Raw genomic sequence first — 15,242 nt, 5'->3', positions numbered from 1 at the left:
CTCCTCTCCGTGAGACTGAGGTCGCGGTACAGAGGAATATCCATCGGGATGCGTGCGCTTTCTGCGTTGTATGGGCGGCGAAAGTGTGCCAGCTGGACATCCACGCTGCTAACGTAAAACATGGTAAGGGCGTCGTAAACATGAATGTGGAGAGTCGCATCCGTGACCTGACGGTACTTCTGCATGAACGGATCTTCAACCGCCTCGAGTGGCTCACACCACACCATCCCACCACGTTCAACCCCCTCATATAATTTAAAAGTCCGCAATTGATTGTTTTTATCAATACACACGGTACGAATGGGGCCTATCGTCTGCAGCGGAAGGGAACCAAAGGAAAAGATGAAACAAACATCCTCTGGTACATGAATAGAGGCATCGGCCGTGAGGCCCTCAAAGCGAACACCGACCAAGGATGCCGTCATATCATGACTACTTGCCAACGCATGGTCTTCCAGACGGGTGCCGTGTACGGGATGAAGTATGGGCTGCAGGCCTTCTTCTATAAGACAACGTGTTTCCCACGATATAGCGAGAGGCATGGGTGAAAGATCAACTACTTCCACACCCGCAGCGTCGCCTAGCCGCTTACCAATCTCGTCCTCGCGTCCAACAAGTCCACCTTTTTGATCCCTACGACGCATGGCTGACTCTTGCATCTCACGCAGACGACGTAGCTCTTCCATGACAGCACAAAGCATTTTGAAGACACCAGCCGAGGAGTTATCTTCAGTTGCCCACTTGCCGGCAACAAGTTCATCAGGGGAAGGGTATGTAAGTTTCAGAGGCGGTGTTGCTTCAGCAGTACGCTCAGTTGTCGTCACTCTTGAGACTGCGGGAGCCGCCGCTACTTTTTTGCCCTCCTCCAGTTCTTCAGTCGACACAATTCCCATGATTTTCCCGGGCACAGCAGTCGACGAGGGAAATGTTTGCGTGATATCGTAAACCTCTGCCAGGAATTTCTTTCCACCAGCCCCTTTGTCTGCTGTCTTTGCAAGCTCCCTTTTATCAACAGGATACCGTGAAGTGGGCGCCGACACCGGAAACGTATCCACAACGAGTGTGTCGTGGTACTCCACCGTCAGCGTTACGGTGAATGGCTGCTTGCCATACGGTGATGAAGACTCTAACATCAACATCCGCGGGTCGCGGCAGGAGAAGGGGCCATGCAGAATGGGAAGATTCTCCACGCGGAGATCACGATCTTTCATGGGCATCACACACAACGGGAAAACACAGAAACCAATCACCTCAAAGCGCTGAGATTCCTTTCCCCTCCGACGTATGGCCAGCACCAACGATGTCGCCGAGTGCACAGGAAGCAAATCCATTTCCAGCGGCACAACGGAATGCACAAGAGATGTCGACTGCTGTTTCTTCTTTTCCACAGAGACATACGCGGAGGTAGAAGTGTGACTAAATTCATTGGAACTCTCACAGCTGCCGCTGCCGCTGCTACTGTTGCTGGTGGTGGATACAGAGGAGACGATCTCCTCATCAAACACCAGCGGCACCTCGGCACCTTGTCCAAGTTGCTGGTATCCATTGTGAGACACCGCCGCAACACGCCACTCTGCGCCTTTGTCGCGCCATTCCGGATTCTCTGTTGTGGGAAAGAGCTGGATATCTCGCACAGTGCAGCGGAACGAATGGGTTGAAGACTGCGGTCTGTTTTCCGTGAAACTTTGCGTTACAATGACGTCAGGAGGCACGAGACGCGACATAAGTTGCGTCAACACAACGTCCTCTACTTCCACACATGTGTATTTCAAAGAATATGTTTCGCTACGATTATTACTGGGCCATGACGTGGAGTTCAGCAGCAGCAGTTGAGCGCTACCGGGAAGTAAATCAATGCTGCGCAATGTACACACCTCCGTGAGAGGGACATAACCCCACATCAGCACACGCCGTTCCTCAGGCAGGGCGTTGTGCCGCTCATCGCGGGCCACAACCTCCACAACCAGCAGCATATTCTCTCCACGATTTTGGAAAATGAGTGGCTCCGTCGGGGCGTCCTTTAACACGGTGTAGGTGGCCCCAACGAAGGCGCATGCCACTCGGTCGTAAAACGTCATTTGGAGTGCAATCGCGTACTGAAGTTCAGGGACCATCGGCCACTCCTCCCACACAAAACGCGCCGTGAACAGCCGGCCCCCCACGGCGTCGCTCGACGCCTTGCACTCCCACGTGTCGTGCCGGATGGCGCTTGACAGGAGCACGCGGGCCATTTGTTCCGCAGAGCGACTGCGGCCCATTCCGCACCTTTTTTTCCTTTTGTGTGTATGTATGTATATATATATGTGTGTGTGGGGGTGCACGCTTCCCTCGTGCTTATAACGCAGCCGGTAGACCGCACTGTGGGCGGGAGAAAGTGGATTGACAGACAGATGGAGAGGAAAAAGGCAGCCAAAAAAAAAAAAAAAAAAAAGAGGGGACACTCACAAAATATTTCGTAATTTTTTTTTTTTGTTTCTTTTTTTTTTTTTAAATAATAATAATTATTTTTTTATTATTTCAACGGCTAAACAAAATCAAAATTAATAATAAAAAATAATAATAACAAAATAAAAATAAAAATAAAAATAGAAAAAAAAAAAGGGTCCAGAAACTTTAACAAACAAATAAAAATAAAATAAAATAACAACACAAAATAATTTCTCCAGAGATGCCCCAGCGATATTACGCGCATCTACAGACCCAAAAGAAAATGCTTGTGGCGTGTGTGTTGTATTTGTGTGTGGAGTGGGGGAGAGTCAAATAAATCGTTGTGGCCACTTTCGTTCCTTTCCTTTTCAAATATCCTCCACTCCTCCCCAACACAGTCGCCCTCCCTCTCTTGCGATGGAGCTTCCACCTCATTTATACAAGAGCACTCGGCTGATGCTTCCACGGCTTCCCATTTACATTGGCAATTTGCTCGAGAACCTTCACGTGCGTGGCCGCCTGCGTCAGCGCGTGGTGCAGCTCGCTGCCGATGCTGATAAACGTGAAGCCCTTCTGCAAAAACTCCCCGACGCGGTCTGTGCCAAAAAGAAAGAGACCCAAGATTACATTATTCTTGCGCGCCGCCGTGATTAGCTTCTCGGTCGCATCGTTCAACTCCGTTGAGGTGTACATGTCGGGAAACACGTATTTTTCATACAGGCCCATCGACATGCAAAGATCATTCTGCCCCAAGAACGCAATATCGATACCCTTCACTGCCATAATTTCCTCAATGTTCGTGATGCAGTCCGCCGTCTCCACCTGGAACGCAACCACCACGTTCTTGTTCGCCTCACCGGCATACCCAAGCAGGCCCTTGGCGTTCATGCACTGCTGCGGCGCGTACACAGAGCGCGTTCCGACTGTCGGATAAAAGCAGCAAGACACAGCCGCGCTTAACTCCGCCGCGGTTTTGACGTACGGAATCAGCACGCCATCGGCGCCGGAATCAAGCGCGTTCTGGATGCCGGGACGGTCTTCGGTGCTCCCTACACGCACCATCACCTTCGCATGGCCGGTGCGGATGGCCGCAATCAACTGACTGAGCGTCAGCGCATCCACAGGCGAGTGTTGCATGTCAATCAACAGCCAGTCGTAGCCTGAGTGACTGAACTGCCCGGCGAGCAGGTGACTGGCGGAGTTAAGAAAGACACCAAACTTGGGCTTGCCGGCACGCAGCTCGGCTTTAAATTCAGCTCCTCCAGCAGACATTTAATTTCCCTTTTGGTAGTAAATATAAATATATATATATATGTTTTTGCTTTTGGTGTTTTTTTTAGCCTTCGTTTTTTTTTTAGGTATTTTTTCTTCTTTTTGAAATTCTTTCGAGTGACTCACACGCGCAAAAATAAATAAATAAGAGAAAAAAAAATAAAGACAAAGAAGAAGAAAAAGAAGAAAAAAAGGACACACACACAAAAACACAGACACGCACAAATATGCAGCTGCGCAGAATTGTCATTGCAAGAGGACACGGCCACAAAAAAGAAGAAGAGAGCGTGCGTGTGTGTGCGCGGGCACTTGAAACAAAACGTAGAGAAACGCACAAAAGACACGTACGACTCCGCTACAGCCACACACACACACACACACACACAGGCGAAAAGGACCCAACAACATCCCCCCAGACAATAAAAGCACAACAGCAACAAGAAAGAAAAATAAAAAGAAAAGGAAAAATGAGTTTCCTCCAGAACAAATAACGCGCTGTCAAAAACCCTCAGCTTCTTTCTTTCTCCATTCCTCCTTCTCTCTCTCTCTCTCTCTCTCTTTCTCTCTGTGCATATGTGAAGAAGAGAAGAGGGAATTCACTACCATTTGGGTTTATCAACAGCAAAGTGAGGTGCTGCTATCTTTATTATTGTCTGTGTTGAAAAGCAACAGGGCCTACAGGCCCATTTCATCAGGGTCCTTGCCTGCCTTCTCCACCATTTCCCGCTTGTATTCATGAAACATCCTCCGCATCCGCTGTGACTCATTCAAGAAAAAGAGTGCAACCATGAACCACAGGTAGCCCAAAACAACCAGTTGTGCGATGTCACTCCAGTGATGCAACTTCTTTAGCGTTTTCGCCTCACCTGCAACGGCGGTTGTGTGGTCGGTGACCTGAAACCCAAGGCTCTGCAGCGTATTGACTGCATCTGGAATATACTCCGGTGGAAGCACAAACAACATGGACTGATGCTCCTCCCGTGGATGGGTGACATATTGCTCACCGACAATGTTGATGACTCTGCGAGGGATCCATGGGTGCCGCTTGTAGCGAAACATATTCGGTGTTAGTAGTATCAATGGCGTGGGTGTCTTCAGTGGCTGCTCACGTGCGATAAACTCACGCCGGGTGAGGTTGAGGTCGATGCAGTCCGGAAATCCCATAGGATGGAAGTACGCGTAGCCAGGAAAGACACCTCGACGGATAAGAATGCGGGCAAGATAAACGTAAGTAGGATTAAATATGTCATTGCTAACGTACATGCGATGTTCCTTTGCGTACGGCTGATACACCCAGTCGTTGTAGTACGACTCCTGTGCAAAGCGGGGGGCAGGTACAACAACAATGCGCTGTCTACGGAATGGATGTGTGATCTTCAGGATGCTCACAATTTCCTGCGCCCCATCTGTGCGTATGATATCTTGCACACGCCACGTCTTTTTGCCAAAAATCGACATTGCGGCTCACTTGGTGGTCCTACTGCAAACAGAAAAAGACACAATTGAAATTAAAACCCGCGGAGGAAACAACAACAACAACAAATATATAAAAATATAAATATACAAGATAAAATGCGTCCGTTTCACGTTGATCCCTGTAAATACTTCACGCTCGCATGGTTTCCGCAGCTGGCCAGAAAAGTTCCCTGCGCCTGAGGGAGATCCTGGTCCCTCCTAGTTTTTCCTCCCCGGCAAAAAATAATAATAATAGATGAACTGAGTTTGTCTCAGTACAGACAAAATCCCGAGTTAAAATGTGTTTCCCCAAGCACCCAATAGACCCATTGACCAATTATTTATCCAAGACATATATGCTGCGATAGCCCGGCTCGTTGCAAAGCAAAGAAGAGGGGCAGACTTTATTTGAGATCCCGCAACCGCCAGGGACCCCTCCACGTAGAGGGTATTTATAATAGTGCTGGGAAAAATATCATAAGAAGTAAGAATTGCCCCCGCTGCCTTCCAACATTGATCCCGTTGGAGACAGGGGAATAATAATAAATAAATAAATAAACGTCACTAAGAAGGGAGTATGATAAATTGTGGCATATTAAACTACATGACCTTCACTCTTTCATACACACAGGGTGCCGCCATTTAAAGCGTTCTTGTGTGGTGCTCCAAGTACGCAATTGCGCAACTGTCATTGCACCGGCGAAGGTGTGGAAGAAGGGTTTCCCTCACCGTTTGATGGTATGCATTCACCTGCTGCCGCTCCGCCTCTGTCAGTGCTGATACATCAATGAGTTCATGACACAATGGCACCATGGTGAGTGTGTCAAATGTCAAAAAGCCTTTTTTGCTATGTTTCGTGGCAACATCAACAACAAGCTCGAGGTTTTCTATGCGGATGCCAAACTCACCGTCCTTGTAATACCCAGGCTCATTCGACATCACCATCCCGGCCGCTAGCGTTGCCTCAGTCGGCGTCGGCCGCAACCCAATGCCCTGTGGTCCCTCATGCACATTCAAAAATGAACCAACCCCGTGACCCGTACCATGTGCATAGTTCAGCCCGCACTTCCACAGCGCCGCACGCGCCAGCACGTCAAGAGAATGACCACTTGTGCCAGTTGGCCACACCGCGCTGTGGAGCGCGAGGTTCCCCTTGAGAACGAGCGTGTACGCCTCGCGTTCCTTGTCTCCTGGCTCCCTAAAACAAACAGTTCGCGTGACGTCGGTCGTACCGTCAAGATATTGGGCCCCGCTGTCCACAAGATACAATTGATCCGGCACAATCGTTGCGGAGCCCTCACGTGGTGCGACGTAATGCACAATGGCAGCGTTGGGACCGACCGAAGAGATGGTGGAAAAACTTAACTGCACAAAGTGTTCTCCCTCACGCCGGAAGTCTTCTAGCCGTTGGGCAGCACTGTACTCCGTGACGCTTGTGTCGCCTTTCACAGCCACCGTATCGTGTAACCACGCCAAGTAACGTGTGAGGGCCACTCCATCACGTACATGGCAGCGGCGGAAACCCTCAATCTCCACAGCGTTTTTGACAGCCTTTAACTTTTGTGCCGGGCCACACGCAACCCTTTTTATCCGCATCCCAAGAGACTCCAACAGCGTGAACAGCCATTGACTCGTCTGATGCTCGTCCAAAAGAAAGGTAGTACCGGCTGGGATTGTACGGAGATAGGACTCCAACGCGGTGTACGGGTGCAACTCCAGTGACGGTCCCTGTTCCTCGCTCATGACGGCGTCCACAAAGAGGTGTACTTTGGGCGGGGAGCAGCGCCGCAGCACGCCGTATGCGTAAAAAACAGGATTAAAGGGAACATCCGAGCCCCGCAAGTTGGTAAGCCACGCAACCTCGTCCAGTGCAGAAAGTACCAACGCGTCACACTTTTGTTGCTCCATTTCTTCAATCAACGCCGCCGCCTTTTCCCCACACCGCATGCCGCAAAATTCCTCCGGACGGGCATATAAATTTGAGACGGGGTTTTCCACGAGAGGCATTAAAGGCTGCACCATCTCCGGCACTGGCACCAGGTTGAACATCTTGCGGCGTCGCTCCCATTCGGCAACGGTCGATAGATGGTTGTTCATCCCCACAAGCACGTCGGAGCCCAGGTTCAACTGAATCCAGTTCTCTAGCTTTGGGACATCTGGGTGGCCGTCTTTCATCAACGTCCACTCCGGATAGAGAGATTGCGATGCCTCAAGCCAGTAGCGACCATCTGTCCATAAGTATGCCTCATTCATTGTGATGAGGCACGTGCCAGCACTTCCCTTAAAGTTTGTTATGTAGGCGCGGCATTTGTACTCATCCTTGACGTACTCACTGTTATGAGGATCACTGGAGGGAATGATAAGAGCACTGAGGGAGCGCTTCCGCATCGCCTCTCGCAATATTGCTAGAATTTTGCTTGCCGTCGACATCATTCTCTTCAGGGGGATTATTATTATTATTATTCCTTTGTGTATATATATATATAAGCCCTCTTCTCTTTCCTTCCTGATGCACCTTCTCTTTTTTTTCCTCTCCTTTGGAGTTTACAGACACAGACACAGTGAGAGCGGAAAAAACCAACAAAAAAACAACAACAACAAAAGACTGACCGTACCACTAACAAACAAACAAACAAAAATCACATTAAAAACACAGACATACACATAACATCCGTCCGCAAACCTGTATATATATATATTTAAACATATGTGCATAGATGTATATATGTTGATATTTGTATTTTTTATTATTTAGTATATATTACTAATAATATTAATTAGTAGTAAACAGCAATCAGTAATTAAAAAATCTTTGCGGTGATAACACCCGCTAGCATTATTTTTTGTACATCACAAAGATATTACTTGAGTATACGGCCCACATTGAGTGGTGCAGAGTTCCCCTCCTAAAGCTCCGATAATGCCCTAAAAATGGCTTCCTCTACCATTTTGTTTGTGGCACCATCAAGATGATTTTTGATATCTGAAAAAGCTTTCGCCATGACGCGCTGGGCAGCACGGCGTTCGCCAAGCAGTGTGATATTGTCAATCACAAGTTCAAAGCGGAATGGCGTGGGGATGTGATTTAGGGTTTGCGCACGACCTTCCAAGATGACATTGTAGCCGGCGTCCTTAAGCTTTCCGACGGCCATGGTTGCAAAGCGAATGACCTCGCCTTGAGTTTGTTGTGCCACAGTAGGCACCGCATGTTCAATCTCGGGTCTCTTTAGTAGTGTGTTCTGTATATCAGCCACACGTATGCTTCCCTTGAGCACAATGTCAAACCCGCCGTTTTCCACCTGCTCAAATGTCACCTGCTTCTCCACCGCAGCGAGCAGCTCGGGCGTGAGCAGTTCCGTACGTATGGGTTCCCCTTTCAAGGCCTCGAGGCTCAAGTAGGTGTAGCTGCGGAAAACGTTGCCATTACTCCATGTGACACATCGTGGCAACAGTTTCTGCAGCTTATTCACGGTCGTCCCTTTTCCCGTGCCTGAGAGTCCCTGCATAACAATAGCATTCCCCTTCTTGCTTGGCAGGTATTTCATGATCTCTTCCGTCACCTGTTGCGCCGTCATACCGGCTACGGAGATCCGTGTGACACTGCCAACATCTGGGTTCCCCGACAAAATTCCTTTGGCCTTCGCAATGCCAATGCCAACCGCCAATTTCTCCTCGTCCTCCTTGTCGCGGCGAAGAATCGCCTCCCCCTCACTGGCTGCCAGTCGTTTAAAGGCATCATTGTCGCAAAGCAGGTGGAGTACGGCAGTGCTACATTCGTCATCCTGCTGACGCAGCAACGCGGCCGTGACAGAGGTCATGAATCGTCGCGTTTTAAACAGATGCCCACGGGAAAACTGGATTGTTTTGTTTTTCTTTTTTCCTTTTGCTTCTTCTTCTTTACTTCTTGTACCTGTGGGTAGAGACAGCTCAACTCGTGTGCTCGTTTGTGTAGGGCGCGGCCCCCTTCTTTCCTTCCTTCATTTCGTGAAGAACAGAAGAGTATTCAACATTGGGGTAACAGCGGCATGTATCGTTTGGTTGGATGTCGGTGGCCTCCCACACATTTCCGCGGCAGACCGACGCCATTGGCAGCAGCAGAAAAAGGAAAAACAAGAAAGAAGAAAAAAGAGGGGGGGTGGTGGCAAGTTGAGAGGGCGGCAACGTAATTCGGTTCTTTCCTCAACACACACACAAGGGAAGACACATGCATGTCAGCACGCACAGGAAGAGGCCTCGCTGCCCCACTTCGCCCCATCCATTGCCAAAGAACCCAACATATGCGTGCGTGGGATCCCTCGCATCTCCCTCCCTCCCTCCCTCCCTCCCTCCCTTTTTTTACTTTTTCTTTTGGTGTTGCGTGCCACCACAAAACGAAGATGTGCAACGAGAGAAAGCGACTGACTGACTGGCTGGCTGAAATCGAAAGGCTCGTGAGGCCCTCCCTGGACTTCTTTGCTTCAAATATAACCCCCCACACTCCCCTCCCCCCCGCTACCACAAATAAATAAACCTCCTCCCCTCTCACGGACACGCACGGAAACACTAACAAAAACAAAAAAATAATGGGAAATTGAGATAAAATCTGCCTTCGTGTCTTTCCTCCTCAACGCCTCTCACATCTCTTCCAACCCACCCACCCCCTGCCTCACCATAACAGACACGCAGACACGCACGCATACAGGCAAATAAGCCAAAACAACAACAACAGAGAAAAAAAATCGCCAGTAAAAAGTACAAGAATAGAACAATCACATGGAAGAATTCAAACCAACAGGAAAAAATAAATAAAACAAATAACAAAAACAACAACAACAACAACAAAGAACAAAAAGCAACAACACACATACACACAAAAATACAGAAAAAAAAAAAAAGAGAGGGGGCATGAGAAACAACAAAAAGGAAAAGGAAAAGGAAAAGTTGTTTTTTTTTTTTTTAATCTATCGCCTCGCAAATTTATTCTCTGGTCGCATTTGCTCTTGTTGCAGTTGCAACACCGCGTTGTATCGGTCCAAGACATCATACACTTCTGCTGCCTGAGCAAGGGCTTCTAAAACAGGGATAAGACGCTTCAACTCATTGTCTTTGGGGTCATCAAACCATGAAGGAATTGGTATGGCATTTCGTTGTTGAAATAAGTACGTCACCGGGCTGTTATCTACAATTGCCACCTGACTCAATTCCCGTCCTAGCAATGACAAATCCTTCACGTATGCCCCGTTCAGGATACTACAATGTTCCCTGTAAAGTCTTAAGGAACCCAAAATACCTTCCGGATCCACGGCATCCATAACAGGATTACAATACATGGAAACTGACGCGGTAAAGATGACCACCTCAAAGAGTCCTGCAACGGCTTGAATAAACTCATGTAAAAAAGGGCGGTACGCTACATATATGGTAGTTACTTCTGGTTCTGTTTTCATGCTGAGTATCAGGTCATGTTGCTTCGGTTGAAGTGTAAGTGAACTGTGCACAAGCGTCTCATCAAGGTCTAAGATAAGAGTCTTTTTCCCATGATACTGCCGCATCTGTAAAGGAAGAAGTGAAGCATGATTCTTTGCAATAATAGGCGACGTATTCTTTGGCATTTGTTGTATTCTTCTAGTTCGTATCAAAAGTGCACTCAAATGAACCTTTGGCCTCACCTCCGTATCGCCACTATTCCCGCCGCCACTAACAATGCTACTACTACCAGTATTATTATTATTACCGTTGTTGTTAATATTATTGCTATTGTTGTTAGCACCATTCTCGTTCTTGTCACTCACACTACCGTCACCGCCCGAGGATGCCCCGTTAGAGCCAGTCGCAGGTTCTCTACCCGTATGCAAAAAAATATTGCCTGTCAATGACAAGCTTTCTCTTCTAGATGATCTTGGTATTTGTCGCACCTGTGTCATCAACGTGCTACTAATCTGCTCACTCTGCATGGAAAGCTCAGAGAAATCACCCCCACTGCCATCGCCGTGCTCATCCTTAACCACAGAAGAAACAATTTTACTAGAGCTTCTACCAATGGCAAATGTATTGCCAGCAACGTTAGTAGTCATTGCAGTCTTGCTCACTCTCCCTACTACCGATGTCGCCACACATGGCGCAGATGAATTCTGCGTTGTTGACAATAACGTGGACAGAGAAGGCGAAGCGATGGGCTGCTGCGGCTCATCCTCCTCTTCCTCCTCTACTCGTCTTCTTGCCCTCCTGCTAATGTACGACTGATTCGCCGCACTAATTTTGGCGGAAACACCGCGAAAAAACGATGCCGCATCTTGACTCATCTTCCCACCCTCTCCTCCACCCCCTCTCCCCTCTCAACCGTGACAATTTTTCTCCTCCCCACTGCCCCTCCCCCCCCGTCCCCACAGGCGCACGCAAGGAGTAGTGGGGGAAAGTAACACACACGCAGCGCAAGAAAAACACCGCCTTTTGACTTCACACGCTCGCACTCACCCTCCCTCCCCTCAAAAACAAATAGAAAAAAAAAAAAAAAGCTCCTTCTCCTCACGTTTTTGTTTTTGTTGTTGTTGTTGTTGTTCACCGCTTGCGCAAGTCACTCACCCACTGGCCCTCTTCCTGTACAGCAAGAGGAGAGGAGATGACGTCAACACTAACAGCGATAGCGAGATGGTGGCGGCGGGCACGGATAAACCTTTCCTCCCTCTCCCCGCCCCTTCCCCTCCGGCAGCAGCAACACGTGGTATAAGTGAACACTGAGGAACAAAAAAAGAAGAACAACAACAAAAAAAAAAAGAAAAAACCTTCAATTTCTCTCTCTTTTTTTCTTTTGCAATGGCTGTGGCCTCCTGCGTGCGAGGGTCCTCTCTCCCTCGCTCTCGGCGGGTGTTTGTGATGTGCACAGCCGACCGGTAAATTCCTCCCTCCTCCTCCTCCTCCTGTTGCTCTTGCTACTGGGAACCCTTTCGGCTCTCGCTCAGAAAAACCAGCACGCAGACAGAAGGCACGATGGCGGTATTACTAACACCCCGCACACACACACACACACGGAGGAGAAAAAGAGACGCTGCACAATGAAGAGGCACTCAAGCAGAAAAAAAACAAAAAAAAGCTCTCACACACACACAGAGAGAGAGAGAAACAAAGCAAGAAAAGAAATGTTTTTGTTCCGGTAAATGCCGTCAAGACTATAAATGAACGAATGCACGTGTGTGCGCTGAGGGCCCTTCTCTACTGTTGTTTTATTCTTTTATTCTTTTTCCTTTTTTTTTTCGTTTGTGGTTGTCTTGTGGCAGCCTAATCCCCTTCTTACGGCAAATAGCCGACACCCATACATCATGATGACAAAAAAAGAAAAAAAAAGAAGGAAAAAAAAAAGGAGAAGGGCGGAAAAATGCGACTTCGGTGCAGGCATAAGTGGGATGGACAGAAACAAAAAAAAAACATAAAACCAGCAGCAACAATAACAACAGCCAAACACACACACGCACACACACACACACATATAAATATAAATATAAATATATATAGTAAAAATAAAAAAGAAAAAAGGCGAAGCGTATTTGTGTGTTTTTGTGTGTGAAGGGAGGGGGGGGGGGAATAAAACAAAAAAAATTTCATCGACGTTGAGGAATTCATTCACAAAAAGCACCTGTCAAATAACCTCCGAAGCACGCACAGTCATACAAGTATAAAATCTAATCACGGAAAACACATGTAGTTTGCACACAATAAATCCATATAAAAGAAGCGAGGTGGGTGGGAAGGGCAAAAAAAGAAAAGAAAAGAAAAAAACCAACAAATATTCCATTGGCATGTATCGGATGATTCATAGACAACACTCATATAAAAAAACCCATCGTCTTAATTTGGTAGGACTCATCAACAACGCCAACAAGAGTAACAAAAAAGAAAGAAAAAAGGTGAAAAAGAAAGTAAAGGAAACAACAACAAGAACAATATGTAAAATCAAGTGTACAGTGATCTGTACTACTGCCTATAGTGCCTATCATTCTGTCATGTATATTACTCAATACATGACTATATTGTACATATTGATGGCGGTGTGGGTTCAGGTCACAATAGTCCTTTCCCCAGTGTCGTGATCGAGCAGGACTTGTGTCCGAGGATCTGGACGAGCGCGTACTTCGTAGCGACTCACATAACATCGAAGGCCGCTAAATGAAAGTACCACTGTCACCTCCATCTCCCGCCGCCCAACGCCATTCACTACAAATCGCATTTCAATCCCACGCACAGCCGTTTTCGCTGCCTCTTTTTCATTCATTTCGCCGCTATCGTCGTTTGCAGCAGCAGCGGCAGTAGCACTACCACCGCCAACAACACCGCCATCCCTGTCGCCGCTCTCACGGTCTGTGTTTTCACCTGGGGGTTTCGATAACGCAGGGGCTCGCAGGATGACTTCGCTCACAAGTTTCGCGTCTACCTCTCGCTTTGACCCCTGCGATATACCGCATACACGTTCAATACTACGCTGCAGCTTTTCCAGATCCGTCATGTAACGTTCCTGAAGTGCCGGTACCATCATCATCACCGCCGCCTTTGGCGATTGCTCAAACAACTTCTCCACAAACGACTCCGCAAATGGCACAAAGTCCTCCGTGTGCAGAAAATTTAGCACGTCAAACTGCTCCTCTGGTCGGGGCTCCACAAGAAAGCCGGTGATGTAAAAACTTCTCACTAAGCCGGCCTTCTGGAAAAAGACATCCCCGGATGAGCGCCATCTCCATGACATGCGGCACTTCACCCGCTTTGCATGCTGAAAGTCCACAAGGGCTACAAAGTTCACATCATCACATCTGCTCCTCATCATGACGGTGTCGCGGGGGATGTGCTCAACTTTTCCAAATTGTTTGCAGAGACACCGCGCCATTGCCCGAATCAAGCCACGTTCCACCACGTTCTCAAGCAATTCCGGGTGGAGAAGACTCATGAGCGGCTTGTCGTAGCCTGCTGTCGCACCGTCCGTTAAATAATCCATAAAAATAATAAAAGGAGCCATGGTGGATGCCATAACTTCACGAGACCTCTTAAATAAATAGTACAGGCCGTACAGAGCGAGAATCAGCCATGAAATTGCCATGCCGAAAAGAACATTCTGCACAGAAGTGTCACCAAAAAGAAAATTACCGACAGCGGCTATTTTATGTGGTATGATTTCCGCCATCGTGTTATTATTATTATTATATTTCATTTTGTGGACGTATTTCGTTCCTTCTTTCCTCCGCCGGGATGCACCGGTTGTGCCAAGAATGAAGGGAAAAAAGAAAGAGAGAGAAGAGGCGTCACCGCGGGTGCAGCGGAACAGGAGGAAAGACAACAAAAACAACAACAACACACAAAAAAGAAGTAAATGGCGGCCGCAGAAACACAACCGAAAGGAAATCAAACCAAATAACACACATTGCACGCAGAGAACTGTACACTGCTCCCGGTGTAAAAGCCATCCCGCTAAAAAACAACAAGAGAAACAACGGGCACGGCGTGGTTGCTATTCCCGCAGTGTTGGTGGTTGGCCTGTCTGCGCAAATCCATGCGGAAGGCCCTTTGGGGCGCAGTGATTCATGGAACGCCTCTTCCCCTCGACATGAGGTTGAATGGAAACGTCAAAAATAGACGACGACGCCTTTTCCCCGCTGACACCACCCCAGCGGATTTTTTGCGGTTGAGTGGATGAATGCAATTTCCCACTCAACGCCTTCGGCGGCTTCACAGTCCAACGCGAGAGGAGCGTCCTCACCGGTCGCATTGGCAACTACGCCCTATTTTTTTTTTTTTCTTTTTCTTCTGTTCTATCTCTCCTTTCTTCAATGCCGTGTGATTATTATTATTTTTTTATTCCCTTTTTAATTCAAGATTTATCCTCCTCACCTTCTCGTCCTCCCTCACACTCAACCGCGTGCGTTGGGTCACGGCACTCATATCTACCGGTGTTTTGTGTGTGATGGAAAGACGGTGCAAGAGAGAGAAAGGAGCCAGAAAGTGGGAATTGTTTCGCCAACATGAGAAGAAACAACAGCACCTCCTCCGGCAAAGAAGACAACACAAAAATGCAAGCTTCTCTCCTCCTCACCGCTCCTCTTCATTGAATCGCCAGCCAATCCTTTTTG

General features: G+C 47.9%; 7 protein-coding genes across 7 annotated transcripts, besides 29 other annotated features; all 7 read right to left on the bottom strand.

The window, feature by feature from the left end:
• Tc00.1047053507081.139 (hypothetical protein, conserved) lies at positions 1 to 2,258 on the bottom strand (the record flags this gene model as incomplete). The annotated part of the gene is made up of 1 exon (XM_808507.1): positions 1 to 2,258. A coding segment is annotated over one exon (2,258 nt), but the record flags the coding sequence as incomplete, so codon positions are not given.
• Positions 1 to 11,833: a sequence feature (heterozygous, non-Esmeraldo-like haplotype).
• Positions 2,279 to 2,312: a microsatellite.
• Positions 2,412 to 2,431: a microsatellite.
• Positions 2,460 to 2,489: a microsatellite.
• Positions 2,490 to 2,518: a sequence feature (AT_rich).
• Positions 2,527 to 2,598: a microsatellite.
• Positions 2,623 to 2,644: a sequence feature (AT_rich).
• On the bottom strand, positions 2,863 to 3,699 carry Tc00.1047053507081.130 (hypothetical protein, conserved; the record flags this gene model as incomplete). The annotated part of the gene is made up of 1 exon (XM_808506.1): positions 2,863 to 3,699. The coding sequence occupies one exon, from the start codon at positions 3,697 to 3,699 to the stop codon at positions 2,863 to 2,865; it is 837 nt and encodes a 278-aa protein (XP_813599.1).
• Positions 3,719 to 3,740: a sequence feature (AT_rich).
• Positions 3,741 to 3,804: a sequence feature (A-rich).
• Positions 3,832 to 3,892: a sequence feature (T-rich).
• Positions 4,062 to 4,085: a microsatellite.
• Positions 4,214 to 4,266: a sequence feature (GA-rich).
• On the bottom strand, positions 4,375 to 5,157 carry Tc00.1047053507081.120 (hypothetical protein, conserved; the record flags this gene model as incomplete). The annotated part of the gene is made up of 1 exon (XM_808505.1): positions 4,375 to 5,157. One exon carries the CDS (start codon positions 5,155 to 5,157, stop codon positions 4,375 to 4,377), a length of 783 nt encoding a protein of 260 aa, XP_813598.1.
• Positions 5,240 to 5,262: a sequence feature (AT_rich).
• Positions 5,690 to 5,713: a sequence feature (AT_rich).
• Tc00.1047053507081.110 (aminopeptidase P1, putative) lies at positions 5,797 to 7,587 on the bottom strand (the record flags this gene model as incomplete). The annotated part of the gene is made up of 1 exon (XM_808504.1): positions 5,797 to 7,587. One exon carries the CDS (start codon positions 7,585 to 7,587, stop codon positions 5,797 to 5,799), a length of 1,791 nt encoding a protein of 596 aa, XP_813597.1.
• Positions 7,839 to 7,895: a microsatellite.
• Positions 7,896 to 7,934: a sequence feature (AT_rich).
• Positions 8,061 to 8,972, bottom strand: Tc00.1047053507081.100 (hypothetical protein, conserved; the record flags this gene model as incomplete). The annotated part of the gene is made up of 1 exon (XM_808503.1): positions 8,061 to 8,972. One exon carries the CDS (start codon positions 8,970 to 8,972, stop codon positions 8,061 to 8,063), a length of 912 nt encoding a protein of 303 aa, XP_813596.1.
• Positions 9,456 to 9,485: a microsatellite.
• Positions 9,947 to 9,994: a microsatellite.
• Positions 10,006 to 10,073: a sequence feature (T-rich).
• Positions 10,095 to 11,435, bottom strand: Tc00.1047053507081.90 (hypothetical protein, conserved; the record flags this gene model as incomplete). The annotated part of the gene is made up of 1 exon (XM_808502.1): positions 10,095 to 11,435. One exon carries the CDS (start codon positions 11,433 to 11,435, stop codon positions 10,095 to 10,097), a length of 1,341 nt encoding a protein of 446 aa, XP_813595.1.
• Positions 10,853 to 10,899: a microsatellite.
• Positions 11,663 to 11,692: a microsatellite.
• Positions 11,834 to 12,227: a sequence feature (haploid, non-Esmeraldo-like haplotype).
• Positions 11,877 to 11,914: a sequence feature (T-rich).
• Positions 12,228 to 15,242: part of a sequence feature (areas merged during assembly that could not be assigned to a particular haplotype. This can correspond to areas where the two haplotypes were merged or to regions with more than two copies in the genome that were merged during assembly.) that runs on past the window's edge.
• Positions 12,458 to 12,489: a microsatellite.
• Positions 12,538 to 12,588: a sequence feature (T-rich).
• Positions 12,589 to 12,615: a microsatellite.
• Positions 12,616 to 12,660: a sequence feature (T-rich).
• Positions 12,882 to 12,906: a microsatellite.
• Positions 13,184 to 14,326, bottom strand: Tc00.1047053507081.80 (hypothetical protein, conserved; the record flags this gene model as incomplete). Its single annotated transcript, XM_808501.1, has 1 exon — positions 13,184 to 14,326. One exon carries the CDS (start codon positions 14,324 to 14,326, stop codon positions 13,184 to 13,186), a length of 1,143 nt encoding a protein of 380 aa, XP_813594.1.

The sequence above is a fragment of the Trypanosoma cruzi genome, genomic scaffold, assembly GCF_000209065.1.
Source record: "Trypanosoma cruzi strain CL Brener 1047053516867 genomic scaffold, whole genome shotgun sequence".
NCBI classification, from domain to species: Eukaryota; Euglenozoa; class Kinetoplastea; order Trypanosomatida; family Trypanosomatidae; genus Trypanosoma; species Trypanosoma cruzi.
Note: the sequence above shows the minus strand (reverse complement) of the source record. Positions and strands in the feature narration are given on the sequence as shown.